We start from the raw sequence: 27,695 nt of genomic DNA on the forward strand, positions 1-27,695 counted from the left end.
GAAGCCATGACAATCCCACAATGTCAATAAAGTAATATTTGTGGATCAGACTCATCTGTCATCAAAGTAGAGTTGAAAGATTGTCAGAGGTAGTCCAACACAGCTCACATCGATTCAGACCTCATCAGTGTCTGTTAACATTCAGGTAGGCAGCAAGCAACAAGATACTGATCTCCAAACACCTCACAACACTGTCTCATTGTTCAGACAGACTCTGCCCCTGTTTACACTACAACAGCAAGCCCCACTGAGAGCTCCAAAACCTTCAGGAGCCAATTCTGATGGAGGTCCAGAGTGATTCAGACAAACCTCAGTACAGTTACAGCTCAGCTCAGACGAGTGCGAGCACGCAAGAAAAAGTGGGGACAGATTTGCATCTTATTTCCATCCTGGTTCGATGCCTGAAGTGGCGTTAAAAAACTAACTGTCTTCCAGGAGGAGGGAGGAGGAAAAAGAGGGATGGAGGAGATGAAAGGAGATCTGTCCCACTGAGTAAACTGATGAGGACGACACAAAACGTCCTGCAGGGTTTGAGTCGTTACAAACTGTTGGGATTGGCTCCTTTTGGGGCGCACATTACTACTGCAGATATTCAGATGTTCATTTGTCTGCGGTTCATTGCAACGTGTTTCTGACTTCATGGCTGTGTCACTCCAAACAGCCATGAGATCATTTCTCAGCCTGGGGCTGTTAAACACCAGTAAAACAACAGCAGCTCGGCCTGGGTGTGCATTTCTTCAGGAGACGACGACTGCAATTATAGCAGAAAAAGCTTTCAAATGAGTTCTAACTTTTTACTAAACAAAACTGGAACTCAAGATGCTTTATATGCTTTATATGCTTTATTTTAATCACTCTTCCAGCTTTAACTGCTTTTGCTTCAATTTTTGCACGTTTCTAAGTATAGAGGGGGTCGATTTCATGCCAGTTTTCAAGAACATGTTTTAAAGTGTTGAGAAAAAATAAAACACAATAAAACAAGAATACTAAAAGACTAAAAAAGACTAAAAAGGTGGGTCATTAAGCTGCTTCAAAAGCTACTCGAAGACACAAGTGAAGAAACTTTAAAGCTCCTGTGAACACTTTTTAACGTAAACCAAATAAAATGAAATTTAAACTGATCCCCTTTACCAGCAAAAGCAAACAGGACTGAGTGACAAGATCCATCATATATTCTCTTGTAATTACGTATATTTATACTAATTCATTATGTCTAGAAAAGAAATAATCATCCAGGACAGGACAAACAGGACAAAATCTGTGAAGATATGAGGGGATCCCCTCTGTCCTGAGTTAGAACCAAAATCAACTCAAACTGAAAGCTCCTCACAGGAGCCTTTAAATATGTCACATGTTTAGTCATGTTACAAATATTAAAATCTATTTCTGGCTCAGGGCTTCGAAGTGGACAGAAAATCAAGCCTCTTTTAGTTTTATTCATCCATTAGTCACATTCAGACCCTTGGGGTACACCAGAGCACACAGGTGAGATGTAAAATGCAAATTTCCAGAACAAGTTAATACCACTGGAGGGCCAGCCCCGAGATACTGGACCCCCCACTCCACCCCCAAACCCCATACAGTATCAAGAGAAGCTAAGCAGCGACCAATCTAACACAGTCTATTCAATGAATCATTTGAGACTGGATTTGATTTGAACTTAACACGCTAGCACGCACCAAATGAAAGTGACCCAGTGAGAAATGAGAAGACAAAATTTTCAGAAAAAACTCAGTTTTCTTCTTGTATTTAAAACTATCTTTTATGTATCTACATTTTTAATTGAATTATTAGCACTGACCACATAATTTCAACCCTTATCGTTGAAATGGTCAAAATTTATGTCTAGGATGAAAAACTTTATAAGTGTCACTCTTCCTTTTTGTTTTCCTACAGCCATCTGTGACACTTAGTGACAGTATTTGAGGGCTCAATTTAAACAGTCACTGAGGATATTAACTATGAGATCTTTGATTTAAAACCTTTAAATGTTTCTTAAAAATTTGATCTTTGACCTTTGGGATTCATATCTACTGGAGGTAAACTGAGCTTTATCCCACTGCTCCGTTAGTATTTTATTCATATCTGTTATGTCAGTTATCCACATGTTTTGATTTGCACCCTCTCTCTGTTGTCTGTTTTCCTCCCGGGGTGTGTCCTCTCTTCTTTCTGACAGGTCAGCATCCAGTCAGGCCCACCGTCAGCAGCCCAGGCACACATTCCCAGCCTTGCCTCACACACACACACACACTCACACAGTTACACGAAACCACACACACACACACATCCTCGTATCCCTCCCTGGCTGTATTATCCCATGTCCTCAGTGCAAACACAAACAAGCTCCAGGAGAAGCAGGTGTCCTTCCACTGGGATAAATAAACAATAAACCAGGATCCAGGAGCAGGAGGTTGTGTGTGAGAGTGAGTGTGTGAGGGGGAGGGGAGGGGGGATTACAGTTAGTTTCTATCTCAGTGAAGGAGAAACTTTGAATATGGTGATAGCATCTTTTAAGCCCCTTTGTCTCTTACTTGGCTGTTTGTTTTCACCCACAGTGTTTCTTTTCATGTTGCTCTCTTTTGTTTTCAAGTTTTATCCCACATTATTATTTTTATCTCTTTCACACAATACGCCCACAGCTAGCCTTGATGGATTATAGAAAGCGTAGGCAAATACCATGTTTTGAAGTAACATGAATATGTAAGAGAGACTGACGCCACAATTTTTGAGGTAAAACAGAGAAAAACCATTCCCTTAAAGCAGTCATGCTTTCTGCAGGACGCTGTAGGTAGCTGACCGTTTGAGCCCCCCCTGTGCTTTTATTTGCACATACCTGGTGTTTTCTGAAGGTTTCAGTTCTAATTTGCCTGATTCTCACCAGTAGCTGTGCAGGCTGATGATAATCTCTCCTCTAGGAGAACATAAACAACACTCTGTGTGTCATCATCGTTTCTTTACCTAGCCCCCTGAATGTTGAACTAAAGCCAATGACTCACAATCACATCAGGAAAAAACTTTTTTGATATAAGGGCTTAGTCCTACGGTTCCTTCAAGAGCTGAAGTTGTGAAACACAATCATCTGCTGATACTAAAGTTTGTCAACTTTTCAGATCACCCATGATAATGAAATGTGCAATGCCAATAGAGCTGGACGTGAACAGATGCTCAGAAACACCACAGAGCAAAGATGCAGATGAGAATTAAACAGAGTAAAGGGAAGATAACCTGTCGAGGAAATGACAAGTTTATTCCAGTTCACTTTGATAAAATCAATATCAAGTCTCATTGAACCACCAGGAGACTTTCAGTCTTCATTAGTGTACTCAAAGCTGTTTGTGCCAAGCTTGGCGCCCCTGTGGACAAAGTGGAAACGATCATTTCTTGACAAAAAAGGAATCCTGCTGTCTTTTAATGGCCAGACATAATTAATCACCTTTCCCATGGAAAATGTGGAAAAGAGCTTTATTATCAGCATGTGGTTACGCATTCAACCTGATATCTACCCCACATGCCACAGGCAGAAATAGTCACTGTTCTCGTCACCAGTCATGTTTGATTTTTACAGATTAAAACAAGTAGCATTATCAATTTCTTCCTCTTTTAGATTCTGCCAAAAACTCCTCACTGGAGCTAAAACAGTGAATTATATCTTAAATGACATTATCATATGATGCATCGCTCCAAAACACTGAATATTGCCTGACAGGTACTGCTTAAAGCTGATTCAGTATCATGTCTTAAATTAAAAGACATGGATTCTGAAGTCCTGTAAAATAAATAGATAAAGTATTTATTTGTTTTTCTGTTCAAAAAGAGGCAGAGAAAACAAGACTTTATGTGTTTCAGTTTAAGAAGTGTATTAAGGATATTTTTCATCATTCTGATGAGCGTTGAAAATCTAGAATGGTTCATTTTGTCTTCCACAAAATGCCAGTACACTGTATCCAGTCACACAGTTTTTAAAGATGTTTATGCGATTTGTCTTGTTCAGACCAATAACACCTTAATTAAGCTTTTTTTTTTTTTTTTTTTTTTTTAATGATATTAAAGGGGATTTTGATTTTTCCACAGCAAATTTCAGGAACTATTGCATCAACAAAACCCTTCATGATTATTTGTAGCTGTAATAGTCTATGGGGGCAACAGTGTGTCCACATCAGTCATCACAGATACAATCCATTAACTTTAAAGTATTCTCACATAATCATAATAATAGTGCACTGTTTTCATTCCTCCTTCCACTTGATGTGAAAATTAAAGCAAAAGTATCCTCATTCATTTTCTTAACCCTTTGTGTTATCTGAACCGTTTTCTATTTTAACTCACAGTTCCATTTATTTATTTATTTTTGTCTTGTAATTAAAATTTTGTACGGTTTGTTTTACTCAATCAATATCTCCACATGATAAAATCTCAGATGTTGAACCCAGTTCTTCCACTGACTCACCCAGAGTCCCTCCACAGCTTCAGGTAGGCCACCAGGTAAGCCAATCACAACGCCAGGCGGTATAATTGACAGCGAGACCCCGCCCCCCCATCCACCTGTAATCCAATCCGTGGCCCTGTCACAGGTAAAACCGGCCTCGATTTCTTAGCATTGCCCCAAAAAAGCGAGAAAAGCCGACAAAACCCGTTCTCTCAGTAGGGACACCTTGTTTGTCACCGCGGCCCTCATCCTGCGTTAGCGGCGGAGTTTACCACGGTAAAGAAGACGGATCGGATTTTCAGTACCAACTAGAAAGTCCAGTTCGACCGACCGAAATGTCACAGGAGCATGACAAGTAAGTCGTCCTCACTCTCCACTTCTATCCTGCAGACCGGTCAGAGAGACTCTTAAAGACTGAAATACTGACTGAAATTATTAGTTCAGATTTTTACTGTTTTATGCTTTTTTTCCTGAGTTAATGCTTCAAGTGGATTTTCTAAGCAGAGGTCAAACTGTGGCTCACACCTGACCTGCAGCTGCACGAGTTTCACAGTCAGCTGTGATATTTCTGGAACTTTAGCATTTCATTTAGCGCTGTTTTTCTGTTTTTGAAGGGTAAAGTTTAGTTCAAGACGGGCTGCCAGCGGGAGCAGCGATTACATCTCTGTCATAGTTTCCCATGGCTGTAACTCCGCTTATTTCACCTGTCATGTTCAAGCCCGTACAGGTGTTTCTCCACCTGTCGTGCGAGCTGCAGGCGCCTGTTAGAATAAAAACCGTCCCGTGATAGCGACGGGGCGGTTTAGTGTTTGATTTTGCTCTGAGCTCCAACAGTTCTGTGGACAGTCTTAATGATGTTTGTTCAGGAATAAACATGGAGCTCTGCAGGGAGCTGACAGCTCAAAAACGGTCTCTGCTGATGCTGTTTCACAGCCAGTCTGTGACTTCACTCCTGAAAACGTCTTTCAAACAAACTTTATTTCCCATCTTTAATATTTGGCCTATATTCTGTATGTTTTTGAGGGCAACGACAAGGAGACTTTTTAAGGGAGTGAAATTGTACACCTGCTAGGCGTTGGCCCGACTACTTACACAGACAATGTAAGCAAGCACAGGGCTATATGAGGTTATATTTTTACTCTTTTACTCTCAAATACTGTGTCAAAAATACAGGATTACATGTATGTTGTTCTGAAAGCTTAATCAGGAAAAACAATTGCTTTTTTTTTCTTTCACATAAAAAGATGTCATGCTTGTTCATTAATTAATTCTTAACTTTATGTAATAACAAGCTTTTTTAACTCATGGATTTTCTTACCTTGGATTTTCATTCCTAGTTTATAATGGATCTTATCAGGTTGCCCCTTTTTGAATAGCACATTTAGATATAGGATTACTAATTATCACTTAGCTCTGACCATTCAGAGGGAAAATGGTGCATTTGTTGTAGATACTGGACATGGAAACTGGACCAGAGGTTTAACACTTGATTATAATCACTTTGTTATCTGCAGAAAGATTAATGGGTGGATGGGATAAGATGTGCATATGTAGGTGTGAATGTTTAAAAAAGAAATTGACTATTTAAAGGAAGCTTTATTGACCAAAAGCTTTGACAACAACTTGTCTTTTCTGCAGTATTTAGACTTAACACGTCTGAGTAAATATAAGCTGAGCAAATATTAAAATTTTCTGTAAATAGACAGGTTCACTGTTGAAATGCTGTGTATCACCCGAGTGCATTTACATTTCAGACACTCTAACATGTTAAGACCATGACAAGCTTCTAAGCCAGTTCTTATGGGTCCAAGTTAGTTCTGTTTGCAAAGCTAATGCTTCATAAGACAGAAGAGGAAGAAGAGCAGAAAGGCTGTCATCGATGCAAAGAAACTTTTTTTCTCCACAATCACGCTGTCACACAAAAACAGTACCTGTATATGTGCAGGAATGCAGCCGCGTGACACACGTCACTTGCAGTCACCTTCTCAGCCAATGAGAAAGCACCGTACTGGAGTCGTCTGTCTGGATGAGCCTGTAGAGCATCTTTCTGTCGAGACACCTAGGTGGTTCGATGGCTGAGATTTGTTGCACAATCATTGAAAAGCTTGAACAACAGGTCCCGTAGATAAAGAACATCTATGTGGTTGATCTTTGGCTCTTGTAACCTGTTTGTCTGTTTTGAACGACGCTGTGATTTTAGAATGAAGTCAGCGAGGAGAATCAATCAGAGCAATAATAAACCAAGAATCTGCACGTGTAATGTTCAGAAGCAGAATCCACACAGTTCACTTTGAGTTGAACTTTCACTTTTTGTTCCACTTTTGAAGTATTTGGAGACACAAAGAAGTATTTAATGGTGTCACAAAAACAGATTCTTCCATTAAAAACATCTCTTTATTTTCATTTTCACTGAACAAGTCTGTCTTCTTGTAGTAAGCGTGCAGTCCTGGTACTTCAGAATGAGCCAGGTTATGGCGGCCAACGTCGCTCCTTCACCACAGAGGATGAAGCCTGGAAATCATTCCTGGAAAACCCGCTGACAGCCGCCACCAAGGCCATGATGAGCATCAACGGAGACGAGGACAGCGCTGCAGCTCTCGGCCTGCTCTATGACTACTACAAGGTATAAGAAAAACTTCAAAACCACCTGTTTCACCAGGCATGAGCAGATATCTTCTTCTTTCTAAGCTAATGTGTCACAAATCAAAGAGTATGACAGGGGACAGGTAAGTAAATCCTTACAAGTGTCACCCATACAACCTCTCCATGCACTGACATCAGGCCATTAAGTAACATCTGTGAGGCAGAGTGTGTGCCATGTAACTGATCCCCTGGCTCGTATAGACAGCAGGATGACCCGGGTTGTTGGATGTGATGTGGTCAGACGCTGAGCGGCTGTGTTTACCCTCACATACAGGTGCCCAGGGAGAAGAGAACAATAGCCCAGAGCAAGCCAGAAGCCCTGGTCTGTGATGTGGATCCCAACAAAAGGTAAGAGACAGCGACTCTCCTAAAACAAACCCCCAAATAAAATAAAAAGCACAGCAGAGGGGAATCAGAGCGTGGCGGGACTGGAGCGCGCTCTTAACATCATTTTAAAAAGCAAAAGTTCATCATTTTAGATGAAAGGTTTGCTTTCCATGGGGTCTGGTATTTTAATTTTAGCTTGAGTCTTAACTACTATATGGTCTTACATACATTATTTAAGTGGTATAAATAAAATACAAACATACAAACAATCTCAAAGAATGAAGAGGATCAAGCTGAAGATCATTTTAGTTCCTTGTGAGTAAGTCAGAGAGTAAATCAGAGTAGATTTGATGGAAGAGGAAAGAAGAAGAAATATGATTGAACAAACAGTTTTAAGACACAAAAACAACATGGTTGAAAACAAAAAACAAAAACCCAAATGATTTCTGTTTCAGACACCAGCTCCAGGCAGGACACCCCATCGCTCCACTTCAGGAGGCCGGTATGGAGAGCAGGATCCAGGTCCTGAAGGGGCCTTTCAATATCCTTCAGCTTGCCCAAGACAAGAGAGCCCAGTTCCCCTCACCAGGTACGGCTTCAGTCTGTAACACTAACAGATCTGAGCAGCTTAAAAACAGAAAACCTGACCACACTTTATCCTCCCAGATACGACTGTCACAGTTTCCATCGCCACTGTGCCAAACTACCCGCCGGTAAAGACAGAGGTGCCCAGCCATGGCTTCTCAGTCACCATTCCCAACAACTGCACCGAAACTGACAGCCACGTCAGCGTCTTTGACCGCCAGCTCGCCCACAACGCTGTCCAGTTCAGCCCCAGCACCCAGTCCCGCACGCCCCCCGACTCCACCTTCTCCGAAAGCTACAAGGACGGTTCCCAGGAGGTGTGTGTTTCGATACCCACCTTTTTTCAAACCTCGCTAATACTCTCCCGCCAACCCACCCCTTTCCTCCTTCTTTTTCCTCCTCTCCTCTCTCAGATCTCTCCCATCAGACAATAGGATATTCACCTGATCCCATGGAGCCGGTGGTGGGCTCAGCCTTCCCCTGGTTTTATTTGAACATGCCAAAATAGCGGCCAGTGTGTTATTATGCCATTGTCTCTGCAACACAATAAAGTGCTGTACTTTTCTCCTACAATAGCCAAAGCCCTTTCTCTCTGCTCTTTCTCTTTTTAACCTGGAGGGGATTTACCTCAGAAAAGAGTAACCCAACAAAACCCCTGTACAGGAGGGAGTGAGGAGGGGGTGGAAACATAAGGGAGGATAGATGAATAAAAGAAATGAGGATTAGGGAAAATGCATACCATAAATGTACACACATTTTATAAAGAGATGAAAGAAAGTAAACAAAATCATTAACAAAATCCAGACTTCTGCTCTGGAGACCTGTAGGAATAGTCCGTTGTCTTGTCTTTATCTGTTTCCTTTGTGCCCTGCAGGTGTTTTCCTTCCCAGGGGATCTCCAGTTACGTATGGCCTCCATGACGCCTGAGGAGTACCCTCAGTTTGACACCGGGCCGGGGTAAGTCGCACCGCTGTCGGCCCACCGCCTGGCTTCCACTGCCATTTAGATTTTGACACTACACCACAGAATGGTCTCATTCATCGCAGTCACAGGGGAGACACCAGACTCGCTGAAGTGTGAAAGACAAGAGGCTGCACACACGGCGTTATCTGACAACGCTCTGACTTTGGGTTAAGATTTAGATACAGCCACTGGAGCATGCGCTTAAAAGTTTAAAACACAGGTCTACTATCGAAATTACAACACCAATAAATAATATAAATTTTATCATATCGCTCCAAGTCACAACAAAAGTAAACCTATGACCCTTCAAATCCATAGCAGGTGTACAGGATGCTTTTTATTATCCCTCAGTGTGACCAGAGTCAGAATCAACTTGATAATAAAAGAGCTTTGTGTAGCATTTCCAAAATTACTCATATTAATTAGTGTATTGACTAATGGGATTTTTTTTCCTGTTTCAGGAATAATTTTGAGTACACCCTTGAGGCTTCCAAATCTCTGCGTCAGAAGACCGGCGATGGCACGATGACTTACCTCAACAAGGGTCAGTTTTACCCAATCACTCTCAGGGAGATCGACAACAAAGGCATGCAGCAGCCCATCACCAAAGTCAGGGTAAGAAAGAAACAAAAAAGACCTGAATTAAACCAAAACAACAAAAAAATCAAACACATTCATAAGCTTTTGTGTTTTTTTTCTCATCCAGAGTGTAGTGATGGTGGTTTTTGGAGAGGAGAAGTGCAGAGACGATCAGCTGAAACACTGGAAGTACTGGCACTCCAGACAGCACACCGCGAAACAGAGGTGTCTGGATATTGGTAAGTATTTGTCATCTTTCAATCTGTTTACACTTTTATTGTTAAAAAGTTCAGTTAGAAGAAAGAAGCTGAGTCTTCTGATCAATCCCTCTTAGAAACACCTGTCGAAGGGTTAGTTTTTTTTTTTTTTTTTTTTTTTTTTTTTTTTTTAATAATTTTACTTACAGTTTTTTGTTTAACAATACAAGAAAACAAGAGACACAAAGAAAAAAAACAAACAAACAAACAAAAAAACAGGATGGAAAAACAAGTATGCACACTACCATAGACAGTACAACAGTAACAGAGAGGTCAAAATCTATGCCAGTCCAAATTAAATTCAAGGTCCAAGTGCAAAGTCTGAGTATTGATTCCAAAAGGAAAGACCTTGTCTTAGATACATGGAGCAAAGATGTATAACTGATGACGTCACTTATACAAATTATCAAAACATCACAGTACAACAAAAAACATACATACTTTATCAGTTAATAGACTGTACCTTCCCCTTTTTTATATATTCAATAAAGGGCCCCTAGATTTTTTAGGAACTCTGGGTGTGAATTGGACAGAGTGTAACAAATCTCCTCGGAGTATCAGCTAGAAACCATATCATTCAGCCAGGCTTTAAAAGAGGGAGGAGTGGCTGACTTCCATTCCTTCAGAACTGCCCTTTTTGCTATAACCAGGCCAAATTTCAAGGGTTAAAAAATGATCAGAACAGCCCAAAATAACAAGAAGGCAGTTGGGAAAGTTTTTTTTATATATGATTCTGTAAAGATGAAAGATGTCTTCCCAGAAGCCTTTGAGTATCAGACATGACCACACTTGATGAGCTAATGTGTCAAAGGGTTAGTTTTGACTGTTAGGCTGGGTTTGTTCAGGGATTAGTTCAACAGCCCTTCAAGCCACAGTGAGTTGTACAAATAACAAGTGTTTCCTGACTAAAGTGTTGATTTGATACTGACCGTACGTCTGTTTGGTTTAGATGTATATCTGACTCTGCAACTGTAATGGACGCCTAACACTTGCCTGTTGTTTCAGCTGATTACAAGGAAAGCTTCAACACTATCGGCAACATCGAGGAGATTTCCTACAACGCCATCTCCTTTACCTGGGACACCAATGAGGAGGCTAAAGTAAGACAACAAAAACACACAAGACACACAGAGAATGAGAAGTGCTTTTACAAAGGCTGCTGTTAACACTGGTTTTCATATAGAGGAAAATTTCTAGCGTTTTAAGGCTTTTCAGACGTGAATCTTGAACTTCTGACCTCTACAAATAAGAATAGATGCTGATTCTTTGTGGTTTCTGCCACTCCAAAATTAAGGTTTCATGTGTTGACTACCCCATGTCAGGGATTATCGGCCACTTTGTTGCTCTAAAACAGCCGTTGAAGAAAACTGCAGCTTATATAAAAGAAAGGGGACGCTGTCAGCTCCTTCTTTGTTTAGTCTTGTTGCGTAGAGACATGTGTGTCTGCTTCTTCCTCTGCATATACATTCATGACTAGCCCAACCTGCGTGTCACCCCCTATTGTGATGCTGCATGTTTCTGCACACCAGACAGCAGCAACAAAGAGCCCAGGAATGAGGAAATCCACAGGGGGTTGGATGACAGGATTGACGAATAAAATCCCATCCAACAGGTAGAAAAGGTGACAGGGAGGAGGGGCCTCTGCTCTGAGGATGACTGACAGGCGAACAAACAGACAAAGAGATGACATGGCTGTGCCGCTCATCTTGTTCTCTGTATGCTACACTCACCATAAACAAAGTCACATGACCAAACCTCAGTCACACAGACCAGGATGTTAGGTCTAACTGTCCCATGACTTGAGGCCGGAGGATGTTCATCCTTGTGTGTGTGTTCATTACTTCACTGTGTGTTTTGGAAACACCGCCCTGCCACATTGTTTGAGCATCTTATTACTGATGACTGATCTCATCAATCTGTCGAAGTTGTGTGTTCATATAAGTGTATGTGAGTCTGTCCCCCCGGGTCATTGCCCTACGGTTTATATGTAAATATAGTGTTTGCATAAAGTAGTCCAACTATTAGGCTTTTGCTTGTCAACCAAGAAATCAGCAGTTATTCTTGATCTATTGATACACAATGATTGTAAATAAAAAAAGTCTTTGTTGTTTTTAAATTGAGCAAAATTTCAGCTCTTTAATGATGTTGATGATCTCAGTCATACAAGCTGCTCATCCCTCAAATCTCCTCTATCAAATGCTCTTGAGCTGTGTTGTGATAGCGTGTGTTGTTGACACAATGCTTACCTGTTTTCAACACAAGCAGCAGGGAGACAAAGGAGCGTCCATGCATGAAACATATGAGACTGTGATATCTGAAAACCACCAAAAGAGGGCAGCACAGAACACTAAATATAGGCTGAGAGGTATCGGTGAGGCTTTCAGTGTTCCTCAATGATGCTAATGTGAAAAATCATGACTCAAGGGTACATGTTAAGGATTCAATGAACTTCAAAGATGCTTCAAAGTTCTGTTTGTAACTTTGTACATGTCTTTTTCTTGTTTTCCTTCATTTCCTTCTCTCTGCAGATCTTCATCTCGGTCAACTGTCTAAGCACAGACTTCTCCTCCCAGAAGGGTGTGAAGGGTCTTCCTCTGAACCTGCAGATTGACACCTATAGCTACAACAACCGCAGCAACAAGCCCATCCACCGCGCCTACTGCCAGATCAAAGTCTTCTGTGACAAGGGTGCTGAGAGGAAGATCCGAGACGAGGAGAGGAAGCAGTCTCGCCGGAAAGGGAAGGTTGCTGAGCTGAACCCTGGCCTGGCCTGTGAGTCAATATAACATGCATTGTTGAACATCATCCATCCCAAATTCTCAGAATATCAGTCCTTTTGACAATTATGTGGTACTTCGAAAATATGAAGTTAGTTTGTGTTTGATTTTAATGATAGTTTTATGAAACAATTAAACATTTGATGTAAGTTTTGTTCTTCCCAATTCCCCAAAATACAGCTTAAATTAGCTTTTAAAAACATAATTATGTCAAAACAGGGCTGAAAAGTTCAGATGTAACTTTACTGTAAAATACCCAAACAAATAAATATTTGAAGTATGAAATGATATTCTTAGAGATGGAAAAAGTCACAACTTCACACACAAAAATTCACAGCTTAGACCCATCACACTCACCTACCCTGTAACCTTGGGTCATCACAAAAATTGTTTTAAAGTGAAATAAATAAATAAATAAATAAATAAATAAATAAATAAATAAATAAATAAAGAAAGAAAGAAAGAAAGAAAGAAAGAAAGAAAGAAAGAAAGAAAGAAAGAAAGAAAGTCCTTGTGAACCTTTTGTTACCTGTAGAGGGCATGATGTAGCAGTGGGCAGTCGGTGAGTCAGATATTTCTCTTAGAGGTAACTGGAAACCAAACTTTAGTTATAAATAGAGGATGATATTGTTTTGACATATGTCAGATCCTTACAAACTCAGCTCTTAAAAAAATGCTCTGTTTAATGCATAAATAGACTCATTTCTTTGCTAGGTCTTCTGTTGAAACTAATAATTTGTGGGTGTTGTGTCAGCTTGAAAATATACAAATACAAGCTGTACAAATCCTTTTTCTTCAACTGCCTTCTGGTTTGTCTTTGTCTTTCAGTTGTGGATGTCAAAGTGCCTCTCCTGCAGAAACGAAACGATGTGACCATCTTCAAAATGATGACTGACTTTGAGACTCAGCCGGTCCTTTTCATTCCTGACATTCACTTCTCTACTTTCCAGCGCCATGTAGGTGCCAAACAGTGACACTAAACTCTTAACACCACCCATCCTGTTCACTCCATCTTACTTCGAGGTTGTCCATAAAGCAATTTTATTTTTCTGCCTCCACCTACTCATCAACCAGCTGGGTCGAGGTGACCTGCATGCTCATTAGTTGGCAGGAACAGACAGTTCTAGTTTCCTGCTCTGATAGGAGTCCCACATACTCATGGCTGTATTTCAGACTGCTTACTCACAGGATGAATCATTCACCCAACACTTCAAACAAACAAACAAAAAAGAAGATCCAATATTAAAATGTGTTTATCAATTCAAAGATAGATTTATAGATAGAGAAGTCTACACTTCTGTGATATGTAGATGCTGGTATTTTAAGGCATGCTTACAGTGAATCAGGTTTTTATCAGTGCTGACCGGCAGCTTTCTCCTCAGACCGGACTCTGAGCTTCCCCCGGTTAGTATGAACACGTCACAAGACTGCTACAGAGGTCTTTGTGCTTGTAAATTAGTCTTGTTAAAGTTATTTCTAAGGCATTTATGGTCCTTGTCATGTTTTCTGTGAATGAAACAATGAATTTCTTTTTTTAAATCACACAGGATATTTCTATCCATTCAGAAATTGGACTATTGGTGAACTTTGAGCTCCCCCTGCTGGTCAAATTACGAACAGTCACATTGATTTTTAAAAAGTATCTTATCTCCCCTTATCTTGCGCTCAGTGAGTTTACTTTGTGACCAGCAGGTCTAAAGAAGGGGCTGTGGATTATTTTTGGTGTTCTTGGTGACATTGAACCCGGCTGAGCTGCTATCAGCTTCTGATAAACCCTTGGTCTTCTGGGTTCCCTCTCAGAATAGACTTCTATTTAGAGCAACAGCAGCGATCAATACAGTCGAAGGGTAACAGGATCAAATAATGTTGGCTTTCCTAGAACTAGAACATCAAAGAGGGCATGTTTGATTTGTCTCATTCATTATTAAACAGACTGATTGGGCTGAGGGGGGCGCATGCACTGTTTTGAAATTGATTTTAGAAAGCTTTCTATCCAGTGTTTCCTAAGCAACACTTAGTAACACTTTCGTATTTGAAAGTTAGTATAAAAGCAAAGTAACGATAAAGGATTGTCTGTTTGCTTACTTCTCAATCAAAAAAGATCAGAAACAGGTCATCATGAGAAACCTCTTGGAGTTGGTTGTTGACTTATCCTTTAAACTTATGCCTGACCTGAGTTAGACTTCAGCTGTTAGAAACTTTTCCACTTTGATGGCAGACTGTACAGTAAAAACTAATGTAACTCAATGCATCTTAATTCTACAAATATCCTCCAACTTCTAAGAAACATAAAGCTGTCAGCTTTGATAAAAACTTGTTGACTGCACTTGGTTGTTTTTAACTGTTTTCTATCATAAAAAGTTAATTTCTCTGTTTGTTTCTCCTGCAGCCTTTCCCAGCAGAAGATGGAGAGGACAGGTGAGTTCAAGGAAGCCCTGATTTCACACTTGCTTTCCCACACTGGTGTTTTCATAGCTGTGCACTAAGACAACCTTTGGCTCCTTCCCAGTAAAGGGCATAAAGGGATTCATATGTTGTTTCTGGGAAATGCCTGTAGGGCTATATGTGCATCTCTGTGTGTGTGTGTTTGAAGGTGTTTTATTGCCTGTTAGCTGGTTGTTAAGAAGTTTAAAGTAGTGATTTGTGTGTTTCCACTGCAGCTCTGGCATGAAGAGATTACCTTTCAGTGATGAGGAGTTTGGATCGCCACCAAGCAAGATGGCAAGAACGGACGAACCAAAGAAAGGTACAGCGTGTGTGTGTGATTCATGTTGGAGTGAAATGTTTTGATTCTTTAAATGCAGTCAGGGGTCAGCATGTCAAATAGGGTGCTCACGCATGTGCGTGTGTGTATGAGTGTGTGTATGAGTGTGTGTATGCTGTGGTGGGCCTTTGAGGACAACTGGCACACACACACTCACACACATACACATACACATACACTCTGAGCCATGTGATCATTCCAGTCCTTTCAAAACATTCACACGTGCCCAAGGCCTCGACTGACCCCACAAAATACCACTGATTACTTCGTGCTCACACACACAAACAAGCCCATGCCCTCTACCCCACATCCAATTCACAGGCATTTTTTATACTGAGACATGAGTCGAAGCTTTAAGATTTGTTGCAGCTAGAGGGGGAGTGTTTGACATACTTATACTCTCCCACGATCTCCTGAAAACGTGTTTACTTCTCATTCTACATAAATTTACCTGCGTATAGTCTTGAGCTCCACTGAGCCAAGACAGATTTTGCAGGATATCAGTGTTCCCTGCAGGGTTTAAGTCTGGAAACCATCTGTAAAGAACGAACTGAACCTAATTAGATACACTCTGGACACTCTGAACCACAGCAAGGTCTGAGTGGATTCTGAGAAAAATCAGGCATCACAGGACTCTCATTTTATATCAGAGACAGGATGTCTTTTCAAATGTGCTCCTTGTACTTTTTGTGCAATATTGGATTTTTTTTTCAGTTACTTACTTAGGGCTCCAAAAGTCTCTTAAATGAACAATTTCCAGACTCAACTCACAACACACCACATCATATGACCCTTGATCTTGATCTATCTTGGCCAGAACTTCCTTGTAAAAGAGATTTGGGATGAGATGGGAATAATCCGGATGAAATAAAAATTAAAGGAAAAAAAAAAAGATTTGATGAGCGGTAGAGGTTGTTTCAAAAGGTGGTACCATCAGATTAATTTGAATCTGAATACACAAAATATATGAGTATCTGCTGTTGCTCTACAATCGCTGGTTGGTTGGACTAGCAACTGACAGTCTATCATGCGTCAAACTTCTTCTCTTGCCTCAAACAGAGTCATCCGTTGCAGCTCCACGTCACAAAGAGCAAAGCAAAACCAAGTCCCACGTACTGTACAACATTACAGCCTCGAACATAGTCACTCACCACATCGTTTCCCTTCTTTCTCGTTTTGTTTTTCTTCATGAATAAATGTCGCTCATTGTCGTGGAACCTCCCGTGCACGTAGCTGCTTCTTTAAATAGAGCCTTACTTGAAAGCAGAAGGAGTATTTGTTGGATCTGGAGGCTGCAAATATCACAAGTTCCTACGACAGGTTGGAAACAACAGAGAAAGTCTATTTGGAGTACGGTCTATTTTGAGTGTTGTGAATGAGAGGCGTGTTCATCCCTGGGTTTGTGCGTGTCTGTCATGCAAAATACGTGCTTTCTAGGTGTGCTTTGTTAGGGCTGAGTGCCACCTATTTGACAAAGGATGGGTGCCAATGTGATCTGGTAGGGGTTAGTTTTAGGTTTTGACAGCCTCATTTGAACAGTATCTACATTTTCAAAAGAGTACATAGGCATATATTGAAGCTCAGCTACTTTAAAACCAAGAAGGGCCAGAGATCAAACCAAAAATACCTTGAAACCACACAAATGTCCAAAATGAGTTTGACGCATATTCATGCTACAGCCCTGCCAGAAACCTTTTTCTGAGGTCAGGTTTTGGGTAATTTTTTTTTATTTATGAAAATGTGCTTTGACGCCCTCTTGTCTTACTTTTTAACCACACAGTTCTTCTGTACGTGCGTAAGGAGACAGAGGAGGTGTTTGATGCCCTCATGCTGAAGAATCCCACGCTGAAAGGCCTGGTGGAAGCTGTAAGTTGTCCTCATTTTACTGTGGTCTACATGGAAGTCTCAGCTGTGCACACTGTTGTTGTGTGTCTTGGCAATAAACCCAGGAATAAAGCAGGGAATAAGAACAAGCAGAATATTAATAATAAGGAGAATTGGATTTGGGAGGCAGAGAGAGGAGGGGTGTGAGTGGGTCAAAACGGGACACGGGAAGGTAAAAAAAAACAAAACAAAACAGAAGCAGCCAATGAGGCAAATCAAGAGATAGGATAGAGAAAGAGTATAAAATGAGGAAGCTGAAGTGTTTAAGTTTAAAAAAAGAGATGGTTATTTACTGTAACTAAAGCACCATCAGTTTAGTGAGCTATAACATGTGAACCAGGTGTGTGTGTAAAGATTAGACACAGTATAACTTACTGTTTTTATTCGTGTATGATAGGAGGTTGTGATTCTTTCAATAACTAGAAAACAACTTGCGTTTTTCTCAAACAGATCGCAGAGAAGTATGAATTACCGTTGGATAAGGTTGGAAAAGTCTACAAGAAGTGCAAGAAAGGGTGAGTATGCGTCAACAACACACTCCTACTCTAGCTCTCTCAGGACAACACTCCCTCACAGGAACAGCCCACAAAACTGACATTCACCTACTCCAAATGTTCCTGTTTTTCAGCATGTTTTTCATATTGAGTTGGTCATTTGTGGGCAAATCAAACATGGAAAAAACAGCTGCTGTTATGATCCACATCAGCAACATCATGACCTGTGTTAAACCCATACAAATTGATTGATTGCACCATGACCAGTTTTCAGTTGTGCACATCTTAGTACAAGATAGATATTAGCTCATAGGAAAAGTTTTTGACTGTAATCAGTAACATGTATTCTTTATGACATACTTAAATATAGAAACATGAAGATAAACTAATTAATATAGTTTTTATACCTATAAGAGCTGCTTTACAGCATGTTGAGAAAGCAGGTTTATATGCATTTTCTTGTCAAATATTTAAATTAGCAAAACACTATTCTTACTTGCAGAGACTAAAATTGAAAATAAGCTATGAGGTGCAGCTTTGTCCATAGGGGGGAGCCAAAACTGACATGTACTTGAAGTTACTCATCAAAGCTTTAAAGGAATGTTATTAAAAATCATGGAAATGTCCTTACTTATATCTGATAGCAATGAGGAAAGATCAATACAAATCCAGTCTGTTTGGGGTATGTTAATACAAAGATCTAGCCTAACTATGTTTAATTTAGCACAGGCTACACAAAGAAAAGTTAGCCTCAATATTCAAAAGAAACCTTGTTATGCTCAGTTTTAAGTTTTTTTTTTTTTTTTTTTTTTTTTTTTTACCTTTAGACTAGCTGGCTTCATTTTGAATTTCTTCACCATTCTTAGCTAAGCTAACTTGGCCATCCTTTTATTTGTTTTTATAAAAAGTGATGCATACCTTGAGATGTAACTTATTCTTCAGATGTTAAATTGTTATCATAGAATACATTTATAAGTCCAGTCTCAATCTGGACATACTGTGATGAACTCAAAAAGGCAGATAAGTGTCCGGTAAAAGCTGGCTTCAAAATATTCGTTAGCTCTATCAACACCTATTGTTAAATGCTTTTTTACAGCAGAAATATACATAATCACAGCCTCGTGCAAAGACAATAGTGGTCTGAATGGCTCATTTATGTACTTTGATATAATGTTTTGGGACGATCAATTCCCAATACTTAAAAGATTTGGTTATATCAAGGCTAACAGTTGTTCAATGAGTTGGATAACTCGGGGTGGGGCTAAGTGGACTGGCACAGGAGCGAGTTGAAGTTGTTTGCCTTAAGCTTAAGGTCTGCCTCAGCTCCAGCTCTGCCCTGTTTCAAGGTTGACTAAAGTTAGGCTGACTCAGCACTTCTTATGTGGTGACCTCTATTTGGCTGTGCACCACTTCTTCAGAGATCAATAAATGACGTCGCTTATGGTGGAAACAAACAGCAGCGAGCCCTGTGACAGAGCTATGCCAGTAATTTAAACATATTTTGATGCTAAGTTTGTCAATCATTTTAGAGGATAGTGAAATAGAGTAAATTCCATATATTATTTCATTATTGACAAAGTAAATTGATGTCATAAAACAGGGTTTATCTACATAGTGACATGATTTTTGGGGGTCCACTTTACATTTAGTGATTGAGCATGTAAAGTAAGAAAGTTAATTTGAGAAATATATATTTTTTTAACTTTGGGAATTATTTTCTTCAACAGGATTCTTGTCCACATGGATGACAACATCATCAAGCACTACTCCAATGAAGACACCTTCCAGATAACCATGGAGGAGCAGGGTGGCATGTACAAACTCACCCTCACTGAAATCTGATTGGTCAGGAGGTTGTGACATCACATGAAGCGGAGATGGAAGAATGACAATGGTCCCGTCAGGAGTGGTGGTTTACACGTCTATCTGTGCAGTGAAACTTAAACCCTGTTGTCTTTGTGCTTTTTGAATGTCAAATGTGATAAAACACTAAATCCCACAAGAAGAATTTTAAACAGCCAAAGCTCTTAAATAATCACCAATGCTGATTAAGACATTCAGGTTTTACAATTAGATTCCTTTTAAAACCTTCATGTGCCTCACATGTTAGTGCCTACATTTGTGTGCAGAGTGTTTGCAGTGCTGCCATACCTCAAGCTTTGCAGGCAGCCGTGTTTCTCATTTGTTGTAAGTCTATGAGGAGAATGGGCTCGACTTTCCTCTCACAAAGCCATAGCACTGATGAGTACAATCTGTAAAGTTGGGTATTAAGTGCACAAACCGAAATCAGCTTATTTTTAGGGGCCTCAGTGTTCCAGTGTATTAATATAAAACAACATGGCAGTATTTAGTGTGTGTGTGTAACCTTCTTAACCAACGTACAGTTAGTCAGATTGTTGTAAATGTTGTTGTTTTTTTGCATATGATACATGTTTTTTATGCGTACTGGCCAAAATGATGTTTTCCTTATATCAAGTAAAATAAGGGCCTCTCTGTAAGTATTAAAAAGCTAAGAGACATATTGATAGGCATCCTGAATAATGCTAAAGACAGCCCCCCCCCCCCCCCCCCCCCCCCCCCCCCCCCCCATTACTGTAGAGTAGTTTTCTGGATGTTGCTGAATTAGGTCAATGAATGTCCAGAGCAGTTTACACTGGCTGCTCTGGAAGTGCAATATGATATATTAGACGAAAAAACATTCAGGAGAAGTCCATTTAAATGCCATGATTAAATGTAAAATATATAGAAACTGATAAACTGTTTCAGTGGACAGATTGTTGTAAATACCTACTGACAAAAAAGGATCCACGTGATCCCTTCTTTTGTATCTCAGTACTTAATGTGTATATATTTATTATGAGATTGGATGTGGGTCAGGGTTGTTGTTTTTTTTTTTTACCATATATATATCACATTTTTTTGAATTCTTATTAATATAATGTTTTTTCCATTTTATGAAAGTTATTCTAACATTAAATGTCACGGGAATATTAACATGTTTTAAATTCATGTTTTGTAAAGATTTTGATGCACAAAGTGCAGAATAAAGTCAAAACTTCTTCGTACTCGTTCATGCTGTTTATTTCGTGAGATTCTTTTTCAGTCAGTTTTCAAATAGATTTGTTAGATTATTTTTAATCAAATAATATTGGGTTTGTTGGTGATAGATGTGAAAAGCTTCAGCAGGGATAAGGTGTGTATGTGCCAGCGTTTTCCATGTTGGTCCAAATGAACAGATGTCTGGGCATCAACCCTCACCATGTGGACAGGAAACATGACAGGACAGCCTGGTGTAGAGAAGCCTCTCCTGCAGAAACCTGGCCATAAATTTTCCTCTACACCATTTTCTATTTATTGATGGCTCTTTTTTTAATTCCAAGCTGTTGTTTGTTGATTAACTCTAGGGAAAGGAGTATTGTTCATTTAAATGACCCAGGGGATGACCACCTGTAACTCTGAGTAACCTCGGGGTTACACTGGCAGGGTTGAAGGTTTGAGTGAGATGTGTCAATATCTATTAGAAGCCCATAAAATAGACAGAGCAATAGGCATCCTGAGTTTAACCAAGTTAAAAAGCAACTGTTTGCTTGCTTTGGTTATTTAAGCAGCCATGCCAGACATAGGCCTGATCAAGCAATCTGATTGGACAAGAGACATTCTTGAGCTCCGGATGAAACATATACAACTGCACCAAGACTTTTTACAATGTAGAAACCTCAAGTCTGTCACACCGTGTTAGTTAACCCTGTTGTAAGTTTGACTGATGTGACAGGTGATGTTCAAACATGAATCAGAGAGTTTGCAGGAAAAATACTTGAATTTGCCACTTTCCATAGCTAGCATAGAAGGTAAAGCCAGCTGAATGGCTGAAAGAAGAAAATTATGATTGTTATCATATGCAAAAGTGTCCTGTTGTACTGAATATTGATAATCTGTAGTTATATGTCCAAAACCCAGTCATGCTTGTATTCAGCCTAACAGCGCCTCTTCTGGTCTGTTATTGAATAATTGTGAGCATTTGTTTCATGCAACAGTAATTAATATGTTCACTCGACCATACAGAGCCAGGAGCGCCCCCCTAAGCCAAAAGAGTATGAACACCTTCTACCGCCCTCATAGAGGGATTATCAGTCTACGCCATCATAAAAATGCGCGCGCTTCTTGACCGCTAAAGCAGCGTTTCACTCCGTTCATGCAGACGAGTCGGCGTTTTTTAAGCACTTAACTTAACCTGTTATCAACATAAAAATGTATTTTTGGTCTGGGGTCAGTTTTTAGAAACGGTACCATACAACAGAGGCAACGTCTATCAAGTTCTGACCGTCACGGAGCAACCGGTGTTTTGGAGTTAATAGCGACTATGCTAACTGTTGACTCTCAGCCGACAGTATCAGCGATTAACGGCCGAGAGTCACCAGTTAACAGGGTCACACTTTACACTGAAACACCAGCGACGTCTGCGGGTAAATAATCAACTCAGCGTAGATTTCAGTTCCAGTTCTCATTCTCAGCAGTAGGTATGCTCTTTTCGGTTTTGGAGGGTTTCTGATTTATTGACACACGTTTACGTCCTGGCCTGTCACAGTCTGGTAAGTGTCCGCGAATAAAGCAGTCATGAGCATCTAGTGAGAGTTGTGCTCTCTAGGTACACGCCTTATTTCCTGGCTAAAAACGTCTGTCCACCTAATATCTGTCCACTTGCTGATGTCTTCTATCCACTCACTGCTATTTCACAAACCTGGGAGCTGTTTGTCATCCGTACAAGCGGTGATATTTAGTTTAAAAATGCGGTTTTTGGTGGTTAACATCCCAACATCAGTTAACAAACCATTAGACTCCGCAGTGCTTCTGCGCCCAAGTTGCGCGCGCATCCGGCGTTGTTGATAAACAAATAATCCCTCTATAGGCTTTTGGCCTTTATTTGTAAGACATCTAATGTCCCTTTTTTTACTTGCTCACTCATTGCCCTGAAGTGTTAGTATGTTAAAGTATACTTGGGAAAAACAGTGTTCACAGTCTGTGTCACTTAGTAGGCAACTTGAAAACTTGAGATATAGCGTGACAGACATGAGTCCTCTGTTTATGCCATGTGTTTGTCATAACAGTGACTGACTCATGACGCCATCAGTCTGGTATCTGTACTGGCAGCATCATAAAAATGAAACTCTCTGACTGTTCCTGCAGCAGGTTCAGGAAGGCCATAAGACTCATTTAGTAATATTTTAACCATCTAGCCAAGCCAATAGCTCTGTGCTGCAGTGTTGTCCTTATGTTTGAAGCCATCTGTTCTGTCCTCCTCTTACTGTCCCTCTCATCACGCCTGCTTCCCCTGATGATATGTCCTGATTTAAACCCACACTGTCAACATGGAGCTTATGTTCTCATATGAATTACCCAAGGTGAGGTCAGGATATAGGACAGGTTCTTCACTCAGATACATGGTGCATCTTTTTCATGATATTGCTAAAACAAATGAAAATAAAATCATGATTTAAAAAAAAAAAAAAAAAAAAAAACCCATCTAATTAAAATTTACCAACAGTGAGCTAGGGGTCATGAAACAGCTACAAAATTCATGTTTCTAGAAATTACACAAATGCTTAACGTCTTTGGTAACTTCTCATATTTTTACTGACTTTTTATCTTTATCTGTCTGTTGAATCACACAAAATCCCAAACAAAAAATGTGCTTAAAGTGATATATTTTGGTACACCAAACTTTCATCAAATAGCAACCCTGTTATCCTACAAACAGTTGTGTATGATGAGATAACTGTCCTCTTTATCTTTACCTCAGTTCCCCTCTTCTCTATCTTTGGAGTTTTTACATGCTACAGGACTACAAACTCTTCTTTTTGCTCCACTGAGAGGGACGCACGGCACAGTCCTGCGGATAGTAGCTGCTTTGTATCCCTATAATGATGTTTTGTAAGACTTTGATGGTGCAAATACCAAAAGTACCTCTCAAACGTTGCTTAAAAATGTCTGTTCTCAAAGTATGACTAACACAAATCCAGTAAACTGTGCGACTGTTTTTTTCCACAAAATCTTTTTCATGATGAGTGATCTTAATGTCAAATACGCCTTTTTTTCTGGCATTGATGTTTTGCTGATCCAGTCCACAATTCAGTGGGCGGCGATCTTTTCTTTCAACACTTAACTATCATGGAAAGTCAGAAAATGACCTAGTTTTGTGTATTTAGATTCCATAAAGTAGACATGATGGATTTGATGTTACATGATCTCACATAGCCGAGGGATAATGTAAAATGTGAGGTTAGCTGGTTAGCTATTGAACCATACAGCATCTGGGAATAGCTCTTTAGTTCAAATGATGGAAACTGCTTTTGAGTGTGTTTTACATCTTAGTTTAGATTAAATTCTGTTTTGTAAATCCAAAGTCTTGATGTTTCTCTCTCTGTGGAACAACTTCTCTAAACAAACTGACATGGTGACTAACTTTCTGTTGGACAGACTGAGCTACAGTGTGTTTACAGTAAACACATGAGTCGTACTTAATCTCACTCCTGTTGAGATACCATTCTGATTTTCTGAGCTTCAGTCGTAGCACCAGTCTGAGTCCTGTCTGGTCAATTTGCACTCTCCTAAGACAGCATAATGTACTCTCACCCAGACCACAAATGACCTACTTCAATGCTGTTCAAACATGCTGAGTGAAGCTTTGGGCTGAGCTCTGGTTTCTCGCTTTGGGAAAACCGAACACATTCCTCCTTAAGCACTGTGAGCTCGCTTACGTTATCTCAGAAATACTCTCTGCTTCATATCTGGTTCAGGGCTTTATTCCAGCTTAATGTTATCTCAAACAGTTTAATAACAGAATTACCCAAACAAAAAATAGATGTATTCATTTTATCTTTTCATGTTCTTCCTGAATCGTTCTTGTCATTTCTTGAGGCTTTAAACAATTGCAATAGAGCTTAAGACAGTCTGCCTGTATATGATTTATTAGGGGGACAGCTGGCTACACAATCCCCTCACAGAGGAGCAGGACCATTGCTCAGAGTATGAGCAAATGCCCTATGTGTGAAAGATAAAACTTATCTGCTACTTCAAGTTCAACCTCCAGTAAGACATTATTAATATTGCCTGTTCCAGAGTTGTCATTACCCATTGCCTCAATAATACTACAGCCAGTGGATTAAGCTTCTGCCTTGTGTAGTAAAGGCTATGTTTCTCCAAACTGTGTCAGGGCATGAATATATACACCAGACCATCATTACCTATTTAAAGTCCCTGGGAAAACTTTCTCAGTGATCTTGAAAAAGTCTCTCTTCTAGATATATGCCTGATTGCAGTCCATGATTTAAAATAAGATTATTATTAGCGCTTAAATATGTTATTTCCAAATGCTGTTTCCCGGGATCTGGTCAGGCACATAGAAGTCATTACGACAACACCACACCAGCCGACCAAGTTAAGCAGAAAGAGGAGAGATCTGTGTTTTTTTCTCTGCTCAAAACAATTTCTGTGATTAATGTTGCAGTAATGGTGAGAGAATGGTGAAGAAAAAAGGTGAATAATCAAAAAGGTGAATGTTTGCCGTAAGACTGTCTACAATGTCATGAAATGATACAAGGAGACTTGCAATACCACCAGAAAGCCAATCCCTGGAAGAAAACGTTTGGTCCACACCAAAAGGGTTGTTGAGATGGTGAGGAAGAGAATCCAAAGGAATCCTCGCAGGGGCATGAGGGCAACAGCAAAGGAAGTGAACATCTCAAGAACTTCACTGAGAAGAATCGTCAAACAGGATCTCGGGCTGAAAGCACTAAAAATGCAACACAGACAACTGATTTCCACCGCTTCTAAGAAAAAACGCTTGACAGGGGGAAAATGATTCAGCAGGAGATCCAGAGTGCCACAGACAAAGCCCTGGTTTGGTCTGATGAGAAGATCTTCACCGTTCAGGCAGTGGTCAATTCCTAGAATGACATGGTTTATGCACATAGTGCACAGCACCTACCTGAAGGCTGCAGAACTCATTTTCGTCATCAGAAGCCAGCTGGAGTCATGATGTGGGCTGCTGTTGCATCTGATGGCTCAAAGTCTCCTTTGGTCTTCATTCAGAAGGGTGTGAAAGTGAACAGCCAGGTGTACCTTCAAATACTTGAAGAAAAAGTGTTGCCTTGGTGTACCAATGCGTTTGGAAACCAGTATGTCTTCACACAAGATGGAGCACCAGCTCACACATCCAATGTCACACAGGCCTGGTGCAAGCAGCACTTTCCTGACTTCTGGGACAAGAACATGCGGCCTCCATCAAGTCCGGACATCAATCCAATAGACTTTGCAATCTGGTCTTTCCTGGAGAGGGAGGTCTCGAGAGTATCTCACAGCAGTGTCACCGCTTTGAAGATAGCTCTGATGAAGTCATGGTCAAAACTTGATGCAGACAGTGCTGCGCTCATGCCAGGCAGTGCCAGGTCGTCTCCAGGCCATGATAAAGGCAAAGGGTGGCCATATTGAGATGTAAATCTTTTTGGTGACAGAGAATAAAGGATAGAAACTGTGTTCAATGTTTTTTATGTTTGTCTGCAAGCATTTTTGGATAGCGTGGAAAAAACGATGGGTAAATCTTTCTGGCCAACCCAGTAGTTACAGACACTTCTTATAGTACTGGGCTGTTTGTGGTGTTAAATATAGCCTGGTGCAAAACTATGCCACAAATTGAGTGTACTAATTTTTTTTTTTGCAGTTATATTTGTGCAACATAACAATCAATGCATTACCTCATCCCTTTGTATCTGGTAAAAGTTGACATGAACACATAAAAGTAGTGTTCAAAATATCCGATCTCCATTTGCTGCCAAACAAATGTACGCCTTGGTAAGAGCCACGCCCTTGTAGGTAGGTGCTTGGGCTCATGGGAAATGGAGTCTTTCCCTGGAAAAACACTAGCTTTTACAAATAGCCCTCACAGCCCCTGATGGAGTACCTGCTTGACTCTTACAGAGGTGTAAATCACGTCATTAAAAGAAAAAACCCAAGCTCTAAACCACCTTAGTGTACAGGAAAGTAAATTAGCATTTCAAGCTATAAACACTGAAATGTGTATGCAAATTTGGTGGTTACCAGCTGAGGTCTTCATTGTTAAAATCACTGTATTGCTTAAATGATGATGCCATCCCACACTGGAGGGGTAAACACCAAGGTCTGCCCCAGACAGGACTCCAAAGGGCTGCCCATTCAGAGGGAAGGGGGGTTTTGGAACAGGGAGTCTTAAAGAGACGGTAGCTAAAATAAAATGTTTCAGATAGAAGCTAAATCACCAGTGTGAGGAAATCTAATTATTTTTCTGTTCTATAAATCATGTTAAGCTAGTACAGGGGTACCAAAGGCACAGTATATAGCCTAAAAAAGCCCATCACACCCTTTTTAAATATATCCATACAGGTGTGTGACTCCTTCTCAGATAATCTGATCCAAAACCTGAAAGCCACATGTCAGTTCAAGATGATTCATTTCTACTTTGAGAAAACAGGTGGGATTTGACTCAGTCTGATTTATGAGAAAACCCGAATCCTGAATCCCAGGTTTTATTTTGCAATTCATGAAGCTGTGGCAGAAAAAATGAAGAAATAACCTGAGCCTGTATTCATTACTTCTCCAACAGACTCAGCCTTCTGCACAAACAAAAAATTGTCTACATGTGAGCCAGAGTCATGATCACACTGACATGTTTTATAGATATGGGTGCCAGACAAATCTCAGCTGTAGCAGGTGTCAGAGTTTCACCTATAGAGACAGCTCTCACACCACTTTCTCCTGGACTCGCTCAATCTAGTTCAGTTCTTTTTATAGAGATGCTCTTTAAAGTAATGGCTCCTTCCTGCTGTGAAGTTTATCACTCACTGTGCGTGGACTTGGTGACATAACAAGCAGATTTTTCATTGTGCCTCTGTGATTCAGCCTGCGCACTGAGAATAGCATCGTTGGAAATAAACACCTATCGTACCCACACAGTGAAACCATGAC

At 40.2% G+C, this 27,695-nt stretch overlaps 1 protein-coding gene across 1 annotated transcript; it reads left to right on the forward strand.

Annotated features, from left to right (window-relative positions):
- The first annotated feature begins 4,761 nt into the window (after positions 1–4,761).
- grhl1 (grainyhead-like transcription factor 1) lies at positions 4,762–19,722 on the forward strand. Its single transcript, XM_074692306.1, has 16 exons — positions 4,762–4,781; positions 6,860–7,049; positions 7,344–7,417; positions 7,852–7,985; positions 8,063–8,298; positions 8,856–8,938; positions 9,406–9,559; positions 9,651–9,762; positions 10,786–10,880; positions 12,309–12,519; positions 13,383–13,513; positions 14,947–14,975; positions 15,218–15,303; positions 17,102–17,187; positions 17,656–17,720; positions 19,427–19,722. Exons 1-16 carry the CDS (start codon positions 4,762–4,764, stop codon positions 19,539–19,541), a joined length of 1,821 nt encoding a protein of 606 aa, XP_074548407.1. The 3' UTR covers positions 19,542–19,722.
- Positions 19,723–27,695: the final 7,973 nt, after the last annotated feature.

Source organism: Halichoeres trimaculatus, unplaced genomic scaffold (genome assembly GCF_033239565.1).
Source record: "Halichoeres trimaculatus isolate MK-OKI-2021-1 unplaced genomic scaffold, fHalTri1.1 fHalTri1_scaffold_17, whole genome shotgun sequence".
NCBI classification, from domain to species: domain Eukaryota; kingdom Metazoa; phylum Chordata; class Actinopteri; order Labriformes; family Labridae; genus Halichoeres; species Halichoeres trimaculatus.